The sequence below is a fragment of the Amblyomma maculatum genome, chromosome 4 (genome assembly GCF_055883805.1).
Source record: "Amblyomma maculatum isolate TAMU_Amacu chromosome 4, ASM5588380v1, whole genome shotgun sequence".
In the NCBI taxonomy this organism is placed as follows: domain Eukaryota; kingdom Metazoa; phylum Arthropoda; class Arachnida; order Ixodida; family Ixodidae; genus Amblyomma; species Amblyomma maculatum.
The window spans coordinates 55,162,529-55,181,298 of NC_139347.1; the positions used below are offsets into that span (position 1 = coordinate 55,162,529).

General features: G+C 48.1%; 1 protein-coding gene across 1 annotated transcript in view; it reads right to left on the reverse strand.

Annotated features, from left to right (window-relative positions):
- Positions 1-16,218: 16,218 nt before the first annotated feature.
- LOC146191079 (uncharacterized) overlaps positions 16,219-18,770 on the reverse strand; it is a 66,194-nt gene continuing 63,642 nt past the window's right edge. The window contains exon 8 of the mRNA XM_084601551.1: positions 16,219-17,183. Coding sequence (XP_084457677.1) covers positions 17,050-17,183 — 134 coding nt within the window. The 3' untranslated portion in view covers positions 16,219-17,049. The remainder of the gene's footprint in view (positions 17,184-18,770) is intronic.

Sequence of the window (18,770 nt, forward strand, 5' to 3'; positions counted from 1 at the left end):
AGTTACTGAAAAATTTTTAGAACTAAAAATTTGCGATTTCCAGCGTAACCAGTCTTAAATTTTACAATGAGGTGATTCAATTAAAAAAATATACAAACTGCAGCTCAATTACGCCCAGTGACTTTCATCAGAATAATTCGCAATTTCCATTTTAAGTAAAAGAAAAGTTTTCTATGAGGAACGTCATAAAAACAAGTGATTGCGTTACCACTGGTACTGCTGGCCCGCTGCCGCCAGTCTTCAAGAGGCGCACACAGGTAATTTTCTTTTCTCTTCTTTTCCACTAGCCTCCTGAGAGGAGAAAAATCTCCTTCAGTATACGATCTCGGCCTTACACTGCGGGGTTGTGTTACGCGACCAAATGCGAGTGCCATATGTCCGCGTGCTTGTTGCGTTTCTCGTTCTGTAAAACATACGGAGGAGGTCATCCTCCGGAACGCTGTAAACACGCTGCAGCAGTTATCTATAATAAATAAATACAACCCACTGGCTTGTGGTAATGAAACATATGCGAGCCAGCGGAAAAAAGAAAAATGGCTGTATTTGCCGATATCAACGGCTACTCGATGTAACTGCATCATCTGAGCAAATATGGCGCCGCTCGCAGTGAGCGGGAAAACCGCAAGGCTACTCTGAACTTACGGCGCCGCCGGAGACAGCGCGGCCGCTGACAAAGCATTGCTTAAAGCAGCTGCGGCGACAAAGAGAAGGCTCGCCGAATGGTGGAGTGCAGTTGGCCAACTGTGATGACGTTTGGGCCGGGTATGGGTGTGTGTATGTGTGTGTGTGTGGTGTGTGGGTAGGCGCGGTCGTGGGGTGTGACCAGGTGAAGTGCTGCGTGTGAACTTCTTAGTTGCTGTGTCTTTCGACAATTGTGTGTGTGTGGGTTTTTTTTAGCTGGGACACCAATCTGGTGTCCACCCGTTACAAAGGGACTAGCTAACAATATCATCATCATCATCGTCACCAGCCCTCTGATAGTGGCATGCGCTTGCACTTATTTCGTGGGCCCAGGATGTCGCCCCCACCCGGGGGCCACACAGGACCCCTAATTCACGACATCTGGGGCAAATAAACTTGTCTCTCTCTGACTACTGACGGAGATTGGTTTGCGTGTCATTGAGAATCGTCGCACTGACAAGCCTCTTCGCTCCTGCTGAGCTTATCTGTAGCCATCGGCTACTAAGTTGTTTCAGAAAATCCACTTTTTAAACTTTTATTATTCCGAGAAACCTCCTGGAATATAATGTAGTGGCTCATGGTATTCAGCTCATTATCTCTTTCTTGAGTACTCGACGAATGACTAAAGAAGGAGTTGGGATGTTAGGACAGGGTTAATTGGGGATATATGGGGCAGGCCATTGCGCTGCCGTGAATGGGGCCAGAATGATATAGTGGTCATGATGATTCACTCGGTGACTTAGAATGCAACTGCGGCTGATCTGGTAGCATAAAGCAAAGTTTATTTACCTTTCTGCAACCCTAAAGGGGCGCAGAAATGGGCTTAAAATTAGCCTACCAAATGTTTGGGTTATGTAGAGAAAGTGTCATATCTTTATGTCTTTCCCGGTTGCAACGATTTCGCTACCGGGCAGTTTACTTTTTCTCTGCGGCCTTGTGTGGGAGCCCCTTCCGAGTGACGTCATGTAGGCCTTACGACGTTCAGAAGCAGAAAGACCGGCGCCGGTGGTCGCCGCGAGCACGGGAGCGAGTCCGCGGGCTTGAGTCCGCGATCTAAGAACTCGAATCCATGTATAGTATAGTGCCTACGTACGACTAAATGCTGGCAATAAAAGTTTTCTAATCCAAAATACGTTTTACTCGCTTCGACCGAAAATGTGGAGGCCGCGCTTGTAATCGCTGATATCTCTGGCGCTATGATAGCAAGATCAAAGCTGCATGATCATAAGCGATCCAACATATATCATTATCGTCTGCTTTCCTTAATTTCGGCGAACACCCTTTCAATGAGCCTTTAAAAGAATACGTATTAGTATTCACCGCTTTGGATGCTCAGCAACCGGCACCGCAAAGTGCCTTTCCCGGAATTTGGTATTACGACTATGTTCCAACCGTTTTGTAAGGCGAATGACTGCTTTTGCATATTTCGGGAGCCCGGCGAAATGTTTCGGCTTTGGCCAATAGGTGGGAGAGAAAAGGAAGCAGAACGGAGCAGTAGAGATGCGAGCCACAACACCACGCGTCTGTTCGTGTAAACACAGCACTCAAGAAGCGCTGGCGCCTGCTACAAACAGGGCACGAACTATAGAGCGTGTAACTAGTGGCAGATTAAGAATTTGAGCAGCGGCGCCGCCGTGTTATGCAGTGCAGGGGCATTCCGGCACAACAATAATCGACAGTGATTGTGATCAACAACAACAACAACAACAACAACAAAATTAGTTGTGGTTTAACCTCTGGTTAACCTATAGTTGAATTGCGAAAGCAAGTGCGGAAGCTTCTTTCGCCTGCTACATTATTCCTCTATCACGCTCTATCAGTGTAAGGTGCTACATTATTGGGGACACTTAAGCTCATCCTTTAAGGGTATGACGCGAGAGCGTAAGCTACCAGCCCACATAAAAAGCCACGCTTCAACCAAGCTGTATGAACGTGCCTGCGTGTCGTAGGGGTAACGAGAATGCAAACGGTTCTGGCAGGCTCATTCTGATATCGCCCTCCCATATGAAAGGAGCGACCCGAGTTGGCAGCTCCTGCCCGTGGCATAGGGGTAACGTGAATTCAAATGTCATGGCAGGCTGATTTTTTATGAGCAGACCGTAGCTACGCTTCTTCACGGCGTAGCTGCGGCCACACCCGAGGTCTTGCTTTGGCTGTCGTAGTATTGCTTTTGCAATAAAAATTGTATTTCTCGCTAAAGCAAATAACAAAATCCTCCGATAAAGATTGCTGAGCGTAATGACAATCATATTAGTTATGAAACGAGCCGCGCCTTACGAGTGATAATTGATGGAGTGGACGCGGGTATTGATAGGACAGCTGTCTAATTTTAGAAGTATTGAGCAGAAGCTTGTAACTATTTAATAGCAGCAGTCGTGACTTTAATGTCATCCCCACTATCCGAGGAAGCAGTCTCGGTATGGAATGCCGTGTGGAGCACCAAGTGGACAGAGGATTTTCAAGCGCGTTTCCGGAGCTTCGAACATTACTTCTTCTTTTAGACTTTCTGGATATGAGAAATTTCTGCCTGGAATGACCGGACATCCAACAAAAGTTCTGGTATATACATACGCCGCCCTTCTCGCTTACGTTCAACATCCAGTTCTGGCACGTTACACACCACCTCTGCTATAGGTGGCCACATCCAAATTAGTGGTAAATTTGATGCAGCACAACTAGAATTCCTTCTAGACCGCACTTCAGAGCCACATAATTAATATACCTTGAGATCTCAATGCGCGAATCATTAGTGCTGGGGAAGCGCCTTAAAGAAAGCTCGAAGGCAGGATATTGTCACGTTTTTTGAAGAATGCAGGACTCATCTTCAATAGAGAGGTTTAGAATAGGGTGACCATATCGATTATTTGGATATGGGTATAGTGCTCTAATATGGGGAACAGCTGGGCGCCAGTGCGTAGCGTTCCCGTCTAGCTATGTCTTGCGCAGCTGTCATCGCAGCATTATGCGCGTGCTCATTGGCGCACCCGCTATTCCTTTGTCCCCATAATCGACAGAGCCACGCTGTTCCAAAACTCGATAATAGAGAGATTTAGTATAGCGCGACCCGCGATCCGTTACCGCGTGATATGTTACCGCGATCCGCTACCGTGTGTGCCTCTGCGCATGTCCAGATCGCCTCGGCGGCAATGGACCAATCCGCGCATAGGTACCGGCTGAGCGCGGGAGCGGTCACGGCGACGGATCGCGGATCACGCTGTGTTAAATCTCTTTGACGGCACCCCGGCCTTTGCGCGGAACAGCTACAGGAGCTGCCTGCGTGGACCTGATATTTGTACTCAGACGTATCTCACCGTCTGCAACCTGGCGTGCTGATATTGAAACGTACGACAGCGACAGTAAACCAATATATGTGAGCAGCTTCTGTGGCTGGACTGTTTTCCACGTCCCAAAGCACGCATGCACTTTCCGCAATGTTTTAGGAACTAGTTATTAATGCACGCAGTTGTTCGGCGTCCATCACGTCCGCGTATACTTGCGTCCTCAGGGTCATCAGCAACTCGCAAGTGGTGTCACCACAAATCGGCGCATCTGCAGACGGGAGCCATTTAATGCTGTTGCAGCCTAAGTGTCCTCCCAATTTTTCTGTTCCTGCAATGAAATTTTAGCTCACCTGACGTCCCCCCTTTCAAAAATCACATAATGAAGTCTATAGCATGAAATTACTGAGCCTTTAGCTATACTTTTTCTCACAAGATGTTCGCAGCACTGCGACCGTTCAAGACCGTGTGCACGATAATAGGTAATTGTGCTTCTAACTGAATCTCGCCCCTGCGCACTATAATCGATAATTGTGCTCCTGCTGTCGCCCCGCCAGTTCGCAGGTCGCGTAGGAGCATAATTACCTACTGCAGTGCTCATGATCCTGATTACATCAGATCGCCCCTGTCTTTCGCAGGGCTGCAAGCAGCCTGCGAGAGCAACGTACGTCCAGCTCGTTTGTCCTGAAAAGCATTTGAAAGAAAATTATATATAGGAGTCTTACAGAGTATTGCTGTTCGTACTAAAATGCCATTTACTGAAGCTCATATTAGCTCATGCTTTAGCACAAATACATTATTCAGGAATGAGATTTAGCGGTGGCGGGAGGGGGGTACCAGTGTTACCTAGAAAAGTTTCAAGCCCTCTTCCCCTCGTCGGTCTGTTGCTAACAGCGGTAGTCACGTGAAAAGCTGCATGTGATCACTTTCCAGCAGACGGCGACCTGGTAAGGTATGTGCTAAATAATAATAAAAAAGGACCTAAAATGCACATAGCCTCCGTGCACAACGAAACCGCAAGACCGTATGAAACGCGCAGGCTACGTTATTATGGTTGTTCGTTGGGTTCATACATAGCTGAAAATATATAGGAGCAATACATCCATGTTCGAAGCGATCAGAATAGCACTGAGTCGCGAGCCGATTTTTGCAAGCCGTTGAACAGATATAAACGGCAATTAACCGCGATAGAAAGTTTGACATTGTCCCCGCAAATTAGTCACCAAATTCAGTATCATCTCGTAATTAGTCATACAGAAAAAGAAAATAAATTATAGCCAGGGTGCACTCGTATATAACCATCATCAGTCTCAAAGTCAGTGCTAAATGGAAGCAGCAATGTGGTCGCAATAAAATTAGATGGGACGGAAATTTTAAAGAATAACAACAGGTCTTCTGCATTGCCCACACAACAGGGCCATTTTTTTACCCTACACCAGCTACACCGGTGTAGCAAATTTCCAATACCTCCAATGGTGTTTTGCTACACTGTATAGCTGGTGTAGGTTAAAAAAATGGCTCTAAAATCTGACGTCTACAAAGTCATTCTTAATTCAGTCTGTGAATGTAATATTTCTAGTATTTGTTTAACTTCTACACAACCACATCCTCTTTCTGCGCAATTGGCTTTTTGTTTCTTTTTAACAGCGATGCTGTTTAAGCCCGATGTTGTTTCGTGTAGCGTGCGCAACCTCATACGTTTGCAGTAATGACGTCATCACGACCGGACGTGACCTCATGATCGGACGTAACGTTAGCATGACGTCGCATTCGGTCATGTCTAATAACCGGAATTGACGTTACATCCTCTCATGGCCCATGACTTCACCAGGCGATTCACGCAATACGAAGCTGACCCCGCCGGGCGTCCAATCCAGTCGTCCGTGCTGCGCCTTACATTTGACGCTTCCTCGAACGTCGCACTACACCGCACACAGAAGCAGACGCCATGCAGCAGGAATCAGCGGCGTTTCAATTTGGTTTACAGGAAAGAAAGGGCGCAGTATCTGTCACGCTTTACCGCCGCCGACAACAGATAGAAATGAAGAGTCTCGAAGTATAAGTACAATCACAGGTAGCTTAGTCGAACCAAACGCAAACAGCATCGCTGTGTCACCAGTCTTACATGAGAATGTAATCTGCCCTAATTTTTTATTTTACTTCATAAGACTCAGCATTACTGTCCGTTATGTCAAACTGATACAAATAACCGTCATGGTCCTATAATTACCGATTGAATCAAGCGTGTTCCATCTTGAGCACAAAGAGCAAGCGAAGCAATGCTAACCCGAGAAGGCGTTCTCGAAATATATTATATTAATACTGGGTGTAGGTAAAAACGTCCCCGGAAAAAACGTCCCCGGAAGAAATGTCCCCTGAAGAAGCGGCAAACTAGGAAGGAACGTCCCCAAGGCCAAAGCCGGTCCTAAAAAAAGATTTCTTCCAGAACTCACATGAAAAAAAAAAAAAAATACACACACACACATTTTATGACATTCTCCTTTCTTGGCTTTGAGTTAAATGTAATCATTAATAATTTTAACCTGCGTCCTCTGGGGACACGAAATGTTTACAAGAACTGTGTAAAAGCATGGTGAAAGAGCCATCTGGCTCTTTATACGTTGCGAGGTTCCGAGCTCCGCCGCTCGTTAAGCAATCATATATGGCAGGTCTAATAAGTTTGCTAACACTGCCCACGTAGAAAGGTACAAGCGGATCAGCGTATGTAGTCTCGGGAAAGCGCCCAAAGCAGAAGACGTCACTAGAATTACTTTCCAGACCTTCTGGTGACGAGGTTCAACCGTTCTTGTGATGCTGGTGTAGATTTGTGATAAGGGTGATGATGGTATAAGCAGAACGAGGCTTAACCGGTCGTGCATCATGGACATATTAAAGCATCGCTCCAAGCTTCTCCGGTAATGCCGGTAGCCAGCTCCTCTTTTCCCCGCAAACAAAGTGAAGACGAGGCGCTGTCAATGGGGGGGGGGGGGGGGGGGGGGGGTATTACCGCGGTCATAATTATTTTGTCATGAATGCCCGCATCAGTTCGATGTTCGCGGTCAATTCCAAGCCGACAGGTGAAACCGCTGTAATAAAGTTAACATGCACCATTCATCATTGCAGCTCGCCACGGGGAAACGTAGTCTATTTCCTATAGCGCAAGACTTCAGCCCCGTTTGGGGACATTTTTTTCTACTTCGCCAATAGGGACATTTTTTTCCGGGGACGTTTCTTCCGGGGACATTTTTTCCGGGGACATTTGCTCCGGGGACATTTGCTCCGGGGACGTTTTTACCGGATCCCATTAATACTACATTCCGTGGGGCAAGAATTCATGCAGTCCGTGCGTGGACTGCAATGACATAAAAGCCGAGAATGCAGTCGCACGACGACGTGTCACTCCAATAAAGGCCGACTTAGATTACCTACGATTTCTAAATCCGTTAGTAACAAATCCTGAAGCACAGAAAACAACTTGTAAACAAGATATTAGTAGTATGCTCAGCGACTATGCGTTATAGGAAAACCGAAAACAATGTCGGAAGATTGATTTCCAGTTGCGGCTCTCGAGTTTTGATGGAGAGGAAATGTATAAAGGCAGGAATTTCTTACATTTGGTTCATTGCAAATCCCCACTTGTATCCTAAGTTATAACATAAACTCTGTACAGAGAGTGTATCTCTTGTAGGCAGCTTATTAAGTTCAAATCGTATTAGTAATCGCAACCGCGGCGCATTGATACCAACAGTAAAGGAATCTTGCAAGCCATTGTGACATTGCTTCCTACTTTGTGGATAAGTGATATAGTTTGCTCTAGGAAAAGTAAGATATACAGTTCAGCCGTCTGCCAAGGATGCCGGTAATCTGTGCAGCTAAAGCTTTTTTGTTCATGTCTTTCGTTCCCATGCTTCTGATGTGGTATGCGGGGACTGGTCAGCAGTTTTCTGAAGAAACCGAATTATTCATGGGCTATGCTGACTCTGCTTTGGCCAAAGAAAAAAAAAGAAGCCTACTGTCATTGTCGAATAAAAGACAGTCGAGACATTGTGGTGGAACACGTGGGTTGAATATAGCATGTACATATCTATGAATTAGTCATATGATGACTCACTACTCACCAGGAAAGTAAGATAAGACACAGGCACGCTAACAGAGCAAGCTCTAACACCCTTCGATAAAACATCCCCGTATCGGGTTGTCCTACTTGTCACGACCGTTTTCCGGCGACATCGCTTGTACGGTGAAGTTGGATACACGACATCCAAACCTTTCGATATGCAGCGACAGCGTATTTACTTATCAAGAGATTGCTTCCACCCGATGTTCGCCTCTCTTTTCTTATTCTTTATCAAACTTTTCCTAAAGCGGGATCATACTTGCTGTGCAGGCTCTTTTTTTTTTTGCTTTATCGTTTTCTCCTCCTTCTGTCAACACGGCGACCTCTGGTTTCACTTTTCGGCCACTCAGCGCAAACGTATAAAAGCTCGCTTTCCGCCAACACTCGCCACATGACAAGGACACCGGCTGGAGACGGCACCGTGAGTAAACGTCCTACATTTTGCGTTATTCACTGCGTAGGCAAGCGGATTTTGCAAGTGTAGACATCGCTGTTCACTGGAAATTCTTCTCAGCTGTTATAGCTAAGAGAATTATGTTCCGCGTTAGCATCTGGCCGCGCACGACCAGAACCAGGAGACGAAATTACACACTGGGCTCCAAGTCTTGTCTTTCAGAGTACATTTTAATGCCGCATATTGTGCAATCAGCTAGCGTATACCCCTTTCTTGCTTCGTTTCTGGAACGGGAGCATGCGCCTACAAATCTGCGCAGTATAGCGGTGTCATCTTGTTTTCGCCAATCAGTGCATTTCAGCGCCATTTTTCTCTCCCTCTGCTATAACTTTCAGGCCATGACCGTCGGTGCACTTTTGGTTATCGTGGTCTGCGCGTCCGCGTGGCCGCAGAAAGCAGAATGCATGTCACTGCACAAGACGAAGCGGCCAACAGTACCAGCGCCGCTAGACACTGCTGGAACGACAACAATAGCACTGACGGAGCAGCCCACCGTAGCGCGAGACGATGCCCAGACCAGGCAGCCGCTTAATGGCCCGTGGGCAGGGAATGTCCAGAGGATTTGGCATGCATCTGACTCGGGACAGAATGCATCTAACAGCGGAGCAAACGCAACTGTGCCATTGCCAGGTTCGCAATGGATCGCAGGTGGCGACCGTTCTTGGCACACGTCGGGTACCGGCCAGAGCGGCTCTGGTTGGTCGAGTTTCGCCAATGAGACTGCTGGCAGCGGATCTGGATGGGGATGGGGCTCCAGTGGCAGCGACGGAAACGTTTCAAAGAACGCAAAAGCTTGGGAAAGTGGTTCTGGATTCGGAACAGGACCGGGATCTGTACAGGGCGACCGTTGGGGAGCAGTGAAAGGGCAAAGCACTGGCTGGTTTGGCGGCAGCGGTCAAGTCGGCTGGAGTGGCGGAAGTGGACAAGGAAGTGGCTGGGGTAAAGGGAAAGGAGGCGGTCAAGCCTCTGAATGCTGTGGTGGAGCACCAGCTGGACGTCAGGGCTGGGGTGGAGGAACAGGATCCGGTTCCGGCCAAGGCAGCGGCTGGGGCGGAGGCCAAGGCAGCGGACAAGGCTCTGGCTGTGTACAAGGCCGAGGCTGCAGAGGACAAGGATCCGGTCAAGGCGGCGGCTGGGGTGGTGGGCAAGGTTCTGGTTCCGGCCAAGGCGGTGGAAAAGGTTCCGGTCAAGGAGGTGGTTGGGGAGGAGGACAAGGATCTGGTTCCGGCCAAGGCGGCGGCTGGGGAGGAGGACAAGGATCTGGTTCCGGACAAGGCGGCGGCTGGGGAGGAGGACATGATTCTGGTTCCGGCCAAGGCGGTGGAAAAGGTTCCGGTCAAGGCAGTGGCTGGGGAGGAGGAAAAGGATCTGGTTCCGGTCAAGGCAGTGGCTGGGGAGGAGGAAAAGGATCTGGTTCCGGTCAAGGCAGTGGCTGGGGAGGAGGAAAAGGATCTGGTTCCGGTCAAGGCGGCGGCTGGGGCGGAGGCCAAGGCTCTGGCTGTGGACAAGGCCGAGGCTGCGGAGGACAAGGATCTGGTTCCGGTCAAGGCGGTGGACAAGGTTCCGGTCAAGGCGGTGGCTGGGGAGGAGGACAAGGTTCTGGTTCCGGCCAAGGCGGTGGCTGGGGAGGAGGACAAGGTTCTGGTTCCGGCCAAGGCGGTGGCTGGGGAGGAGGACAAGGTTCTGGTTCCGGCCAAGGCGGTGGCTGGGGAGGAGGACAAGGTTCTGGTTCCGGCCAAGGCGGTGGCTGGGGAGGAGGACAAGGTTCTGGTTCCGGCCAAGGCGGTGGCTGGGGAGGAGGACAAGGTTCTGGTTCCGGCCAAGGTGGTGGCTGGGGAGGAGGACAAGGTTCTGGTTCCGGCCAAGGTGGTGGCTGGGGAGGAGGACAAGGTTCTGGTTCCGGCCAAGGCGGTGGAAAAGGTTCCGGTCAAGGCAGTGGCTGGGGAGGAGGAAAAGGATCAGGTTCTGGCCAGGGCGGTGGAAAAGGGTCTGGTTCCGGTCAAGGCTGGGGCGGAGGCCAAGGCTCTGGACAAAGCTCTGGCTGTGGTCAAGGCCGAGGCTGCGGAGGACAAGGATCCGGTCAAGGCGGCGGCTGGGGTGGTGGACAAGGTTCTGGTTCCGGCCAAGGCGGTGGAAAAGGTTCCGGTCAAGGAGGGGGTTGGGGACAAGGCTCTGGCTGTGGACAAGGCCGAGGCTGCGGAGGACAAGGATCTGGTCAAGGTGGCGGCTGGGGTGGGGGACAAGGATCTGGTTCCGGCCAAGGTGGTGGAAAAGGATCTGGTTCCGGTCAAGGCGGCGGTTGGGGAGGAGGACAAGGATCTGGTTCCGGCCAAGGATCTGGCTGTGGGCAAGGTGGTGGCTGCGGTGGACAAGGAACTGGCTCCGGTCAGGGAAGCGGATGGGGTAGCGGCAGCGGCCAAGGGTCCGGCTCGGGGAGAGGCTACCGTTACTACAATGACGGACTGGAGGACTGGACTCGCCAGGAGAACTTGCGGAGGTCTGGATGGGCCGGTCGAAGTGCTAAAGGTTATGGCTCAGGCGAGATCCTCGTCGAAGCTTAAGCTAAATATGACTGCACAATGTCTCAAGGTTGCATGCTACAAACCGACAATGACTGACAACACTGCTGCGAGAGCTGTGCTTAAATTTTAGGAGACAACGCGAATACATATTAGCCACATTTCATCGAGAGAAAACTTGTACACCTAAGAGAACACTACAAAAGGAGACCCTACATTTTGTTTGCTACTTAGTCGGAAAGCACAAATAAATTATTTCTCCTTGCAGTTCCGAGTCCTGTCTTTTGTTTTTGATCAGCAACATTGGCTCGCAGCTGCCCGTCGGCTGCGGAGCAAGGACATGGGTTTAAACCTCGCCCGCTCCAGTCTTTGTAGCGGAAGATGTCACTTCCGGCTGTTACGGAAGAGAAACACTTCTATAGCCGACTGCATGATTTCGGCAAAAAATGTCTGCAAGAAACCTTCAAGATTACTGCGGTCCTATCTAGTGTAATTGTATCTAGTGTAGTGTATCTAGTGTAACCTACGGTATGCAGAGCGCACACGGGTTAAGGGTGAATTGGAGTTGAGCTCACTTTCGAGTAGAAACAAGCAAGAGATCTTACGAAGAACAACCTCCTCTGTTACCACACAGAAAGAGAATTTATATTTTAATTATCTGTAACGCTTAAAAGGAATACAGTACGAATTGATATCAACAGCTGAAATGAAAAAAAAAAAAAAAATATCACTGTGCTTTCCTTGGCCGACGGTTTGGTTTCTTTTATACTGGAATTGGAGCTCGTTTGCGACACCAGATGTGTTCGTTTCTTATTAAAGTAATGTCATCATACAAATTGAGTATGGGCCAGTGTCCACCCTTACTGTTGCGAATACGTAAGCTTCCCAGACTAAAGCAACAGAAAAAAAACACACGCAAGCATGCATAGAAACTGTGTTCCCCTCAACAGCTAATGCCTACTTCGAACGTGCCTTCCTTAGAGCAGTATCTTCGTTTAGTCATCACATTTATGCATTGCAACCCTAAGTATCGAGGTAGTTGCCCGCATATGCACTCACTAAGTAGAACGTATATAAGATGCTAACTAAAATGAAAACCTCCTTTATTTTGAGCTAAACAAGGAGATAAAAATCGATACATGCATCGTTTTTCCAAATGCCTATTTGGCCTTCAATGCACGTGTTCCACTACTTCGAGAGTGCAGTGATACTCTGCACTTCCGAAACAAATTGATTGAGGCTGCAGCTATACTTTTCAACTTAGCTCTTTGTCGCCTCGGAAATGATAGCCTATCATTGTTCCCTTGGTTGTGGTTTGGGGGGGTTTGACGTCCCAAAGCGACTCGGGCTATGAGAGACGCCGTAGTGGAGGCTCCGGAAATTTCGACCACCTGAGACTCTTTAACGTGCTCTGACATCGCACAACACACCGGCACCTGGCTTTTAGCCTCCATCGAAAAACACGGTCGGGGATTCTGTCCCGCTTCCTTGGAAGTCGAGCGCTCAAACCATTGAACCACCTGGCGGGGTAAGGTACCTTAAAGCGTTACCCCCAAACCCCATTAACATGGAAGTTAATGGGGTTGGTGGGAAGGGAACGTCAGGCGAATAACGTGATTGTGGTAGGCATTGACATTTCACGTCCCAAGTGGTGCAGCAGTGAAACGGGAATTATGGGCGCTTGCATTGCAATGCTCTAGCAAAACATCTGCAGTGAGAAACCCTCGTCATGCATTCCGTACTGCAGAAAAAAATGCGATTTTTTAGCACATATGCGTGCATACTGTCACCCACTTTTACATCTTATATTCTAAAATTGCTTAATTTGCGTCCTCCTTACCAAAGAAAAAAAAAAACAACAATGACATTTGTGCTGCAGAGTTGTTCGCGTCCGTCAAAACGCGGTGTGCCTGGCCCAGCCACAGGTGGCCCTTTACAGAAGTTATGCCGCTTTTAAACTATCCAGTCCACTCTTTCTCTTACTGCATGCACGGACGCACACAAGTCACGTACCGCACTGCACTTTGATCCTCCAACGAATTTCAACTGGTTTAACAACTTCATTCAAATCGCATCACAGATCACTGCTCTAGCGTGGTGCATGCAGAGCGGAGCGGACATCTTTGTGCTGAGGCTGCTTTTCTATTCTGCGTTTAGCAGTACCCCTTCAGATGTTATGTTAGGTACCCTTCGAACCACAAATATAACTCCGATGCCAAGTACCGAATCCGTACCATGCTTGTTTCTAAGCGCACCTTCAATGTTTTACGGCATACATGGGACTGGTCTGCTATGAGCAGCTATACTAGACTTGGTGGTTGAGGGCACGCTGCTCTTCTCCCCTCTGAGCTAGACTATTTACATTTATTTCTAACATGGGTAGACCAGAGTGTATGCACAACTTCTCAATATGCGCGTGACCAGGAAGGCCAGTGATCACAGGCAGGACTGTCCGGTGCATGGCTTCGAGCTGCGCTGTCTGCTTCCTGGTGAGGCCATTGCAGACGGCGCCATATGCAGTCTTCGACACAAAAGCAGCTTGCACCAGGGTGTGGGCTACTTACATCGAGTCACCTTCGAACTTGTGATCCCCCGATGAGCATGACTTGCTGTCACTCACGTTTGATCTGTTGCAGCCATTCTGCCGTTCCTCCTTTCTCATTGACTGGGATCCCAAGAGGAGGAGGAGGAAAAAACTTTATTTCACGAGCGAGTTTGGACCCTTCAAGGACCCAGGGCCCCCGCACGGCCCTCACATTACGCGCATGTGTCCAGGTCACGTAGGGCCATGGCACTGGCACCCCGGTCCACACAGCGAAGTTGGATGTCCAGGTCCTGCGACGTAAGGAGGGCCTCCCATTCCTCTTATGATCCGATGGCGGGCTGTCCCTGCGGGGGAGGATCGGCAGGGCAGCCGAAAAGAATGTGGTCCAAGGTGGCGTGCAACTCTCCACAGAGAGTGCACTCAGGGGAAACGGATCGCTAGTAGGATAGGCGTTGAGGGGTGAGAAGCGTTCGGGTTTGAAGACGCCTCCAGAGGATTTGTTGGGAGTGAGACAGCTGGGAGTGGGGAGGGGGGTAGAGTCGACGGGCAAGGCGTGCTTGCTGTGTGAGCTCAGTATCCTCTGTGCTCTCCTCCGCTGTTTCTTATACCCTTGTGCACTGTTTGGGCTCCTTAACATTTCAGCTCCAACACGATTGAACAGATAGTCATTTCTTAATCTTGCCATCGTCCTCCTCGCTTTGCGCTTAATATTTCCCTCTCTTATAGAAGCATTGGTCCAATGATCCCACATGATGAACTGAAAGGACAGCGTGGCGTTTTAGTTGGCTTCGAAGTCCTGACCGCATGCGCAAGGCACGGTCGCATATATGAGCGACTGCACAAACTTTTCAGAAAATATAATTACTGAGGTAATGACATGCGTTTGACATCAAAAACGAATGACAATCAAAACGAGAAAACTGTTTTATATCTGCCAATCAGTTTTAACCGCGACTCGGGACGCTCGCGAAGAGTAATTTACAAGGAGGTTCGAGGAATAAATAGATAGGAAAGAGGAATGCCGCTACGCGCCAAAGGGGTAGTAGGTTCAGGGAGGTCACATTTCGGAGTCAATGACTGCCTCACGTGCAAATTCCCAGAGGGACAGCAGCGTGGGGCGTCGTTGCTCGATGTTGTCAAATCACTGAACGTGGTGACATGACCTGGAATGTGTGAAGTATAAAAGCGATCGGCGCCAGGCGAGGCGCTTTCACGCCTATGCTACCGCGCGGTTTAGGTGGACGGATGAAAGGAGCATATCCTTTGAATATGTGTGGTGATGAACGCCGCCATGTTCAGTATTGTTCGCTGCTCGGACCTCGCGAACTGTAGAGGGACACCCTGTTCCGTCGTTGGATCATCGGCTTTCCTACAAACTTGTAGCGTCGCTGAGTTGTGCGAGTGACCAAAAGGGCGCTACCTTGTCGTATTGAATTTAAAGGGAGATTGATGATAGCTGCGCGAGGTTTTCGTTCTCTCTAAAGACCGGTATAGGAGAGCGTTTCGATTGAGGACTTTTGTGACTCCGTTGATGTTTATTTATTTTTTTATTTCGGATGTCCGAGGCGCTTTCGTTGCCAGGTGACTCGAACCTAAAGCTGGATTTTTATTTTTCCCTTCTACTTCGCTTAAAACTAGCGAAACTGGCGGCGACATCGAGTGTCGTGGTTTTTATTTTCTGTCTTCGTAGATTTTCTTTTCGTCCTCCTTATACGACATAATAGTAGTAGCGATGTGGTGCAAAGTCTGCTTTAATATTGGCGTGTAACCCTTCGTTTTCTGTTCTGCTCGGTACAAGAGCTCCCATGGCATTGCATTGCACTCTTGCAAATATCCGATACTGCGGCGTTCTTCCATGTATTAGCTCTTTTCTAGCTCGTAAGGGTTCCGTTTTCAGTGAAATTAGCCTCGCCATTAACTGTAAATGGTGCTGAAGTTACAACCTTAGCGGCTATAATCTAAATTAATGCAGGTTGTTGAGAGGCTGGATAGGTTGCATGCAGGGGCCGATATATCTCGGCAGGGGTGTCGTGAGCAGGAATACTGAGGATCGCAGGACGCACAAGTGGGAGTGATAGTTTCTCCTGATGGTGTACATGCCCATAATGCGCCACAGGCTAAACGCCAGAAACAATGCTCATAACTTGAACACGGCTATGTTCTTCACAAAATGCAGACAAATAAAACTATTATTTTACTTTATATTCCCCTAGCCAATTTGTAGACTTAAAAGTTTGTTAAGCAATTCTCAATTTTTTGAATTTAGATTCACTTACTATCTATGGCGTCGAAGACTAGGGAGTGCATCATGGGACGTGACAATTAGTTTGAGATCGCGATTTTCCGCCTTAGGAAGCTCATCTTGTGCGCTAGGCCACCTCTGAACCACTGAGTCATTACGATTACATCTGATCTGCTGAGATACTGCAGTCATGAATAGCTTGCACAGATCGTATAATTTCCTCAGCGCACGCACTCACATGCACGCACGTACACCCACACCCACACGCGCACATCGATACACACACGCGCGCACACACACGCGCACACTTGCAGGAAGGCCTCAATTTGCTTGTGAACTTTGCTATCAACTGCACTTTCTTTTTATATTGCGACACGCGACACACAAATCCTCTCGTGGCACAGAAGAGGCTCTATCAATAGATATTCGGCACAATGTTTCAAAATACACTGTAGCTTTACTATGTCTTAAAAGTGATAATACATTTTTGTGCTTGGTGGCGAATTTTATTGCACATTTTCGCTTGCACATTGGGCTCATTCCTGCCACGACCCCTCCACCGCTTTGGCCCTGGCTTCGAGGCACATGGGGTCTGTCCAAATAACGACGCAACATTTTATAAGTCTGTGACATGCATTAACATGCCCTCCACAAAGCCCAAAGGAAGCTCGCAACAATACACTAAACAAAGCCAACACACAAGTGACGCCTGTTCCACGCTATCAGTGGCGCAGGGCACACATAATTTATTGCAAAGCGCGAAGATTGCCATCATAGAAAAACTATTGTAAATAAAAATAAAAACCATGCTTTTATTATTTAAACTATATGCGGTCTAATAACGCACATTATAATCACTGCAACTCTCAAACAACTGTGCTAAGCATCATGGCGTGAGCCAATTTTGTGCACTACAGGCTTTGTCGCTGTGGAAAAAGAACATAATTGCCATTGAACGTTCGTGATTTGTCGCCCAGGGGTAGAAGGCGCACATGATTCGGTGAAAATCACTCCCAATGTTCGCGGAATAAGCATAGTGACAGCTGTCCGGAACATCGGGCCGGAGCCCCTTTAAAGGTGCAGAAGCGAGATATAACAGCGACACGCTGCTGAAAAGTCAACGACACGATGAATCACATCTTCCGACGATGCCTCAGGCATCCTGAGTGAATGGTCCCAAAACGAAACCACAAGATGTTCGCCTAGCCAAGAGTCATAGCTTGGTCGGCTTGGTGGTGGTCTTCAATAATTCCAGAATTTCCTGGTTGATGACGTCAGCGCAGCGTGTGAAGAGGTAATGAGTGCCTTTCTCGAACCGCAGGGTTTTCACGGGTCCGTTTCCGTTTCCTGTGTCACGAGAGGTAAAGGAAGAAACAGACGATGAGTACAAAAGAAGTGACCCGTTTATGTAGTTAGCTGGCAAAGCCTATTTAAATGTTTAGACTTTACAGGCCGTCTGGCACTTCTGCGTGAAAGGAAGAGTTTGCAAATGACATTAAGGATTGATATTAAAGAAAAGTGTTCTTGACCTGCCTCACCTTTATAGTGGGCCAAGATAGTGCAGCTTGAAATGGTGCAAATAAAGGGAGCAACGAAAGCGCACACGTTACTTCAATCCCGGCTCGTGGCTCACTTCACCACGGCCGAGATTAACATCCTTTGATCTCTCTGCTCTTTACCGCTGTTGCCATTGTGGCAAGCCTTCCACACGAAGGCTCACGTTCCTGCCTCTAGCTTCGTCCTCGCGTCTTTAACTTCCCTTTATATAAGATCCTCTTTTCCAGTACATGGAGGCATGCGCCATGCATCGAACAACGGGCAATCATTAAAAATTGATAAGGTTAGGCTCACGAATGCAAGCCATTAAAATATTAATGAGCATGAAAGTTCGCAGCTCATCCAGGGTAAACTTGATAGGAAAATATATGTTTCTGTTTTTTTTTTTTTTCTTTTTTCGAAAAGAGCAACGCAACGAAAAACGAGAACTACCATCACTCAGATGACGAGATGCCATCCACCATTCACCCCTGAATCAGAATGATGGGAGAGTGAAACTCTGTGTTGGCGTGTCATCGCAGATTTTCTTTCATGAAAAAGAGCGCAAATGGGCTCTGATTTGGATTTGACCGCTTTTTGCGACGGTCATGACTTAAAGATCAAACGGCATGAAATATCCAGCGCGTTCATTTGAAATGTGTATTGTATATTGTGTAAAAGCCTGTTTCTCGCTTCCTCTATCGTTTTAGTGTAATATATGTTATGTTGTGCATGCTTGGGCACCGGGAGTATAGCTTTAAAGCTATTATCGAGAGTAATAATAAAAAAAGTGTCGTCCGTGAAGGATCTGAAGTGTGAAAAAGTCTGGTGGTCTTATCGCGAATCGCTGTTCGCGGACTGAGGCGGAGAAGCGGAAATCACTGACGTATAGGGTCACGTCACACCGAATCGCGAGAGCGCTTCGCGATTTGGTCCGTCGTGTGAGAGCGGCCCTCTACGACTTCATCCGCGCATTATTTTAATCAACCTCTCTATGGCACCTCACCGAAAAAGAAAAAAAAAAATGTCAGTCTGTGCAACACAATAACACGGCACTATTGATACATATATGTAGCGCACTTTGTGTAAGCGAAAATAAAAGCATTGCGTTGCGTAGCTTTGCTCAGCACAGAGTGCACTTAGAGAGCTATAGGATTAAGTATACAAATAATGGCACCGGAAGCATGCGCTAAGGCGTGAAACAGATTACGTTAAACGCCTTTTCAAAATCGGAATCGCTATAGGCGATCTCAGCTTGATGTAAGAAGGAGTAATTATTTACTTCACAACTACCCTTTACAGCGCTGGCCGCTGGAAATAACGAGAAAAGTTTCGAAGGAACCATTTTAGAGAATTGGCCGTACACAAGAGTTTTACACGAGATACTACCACTGACCC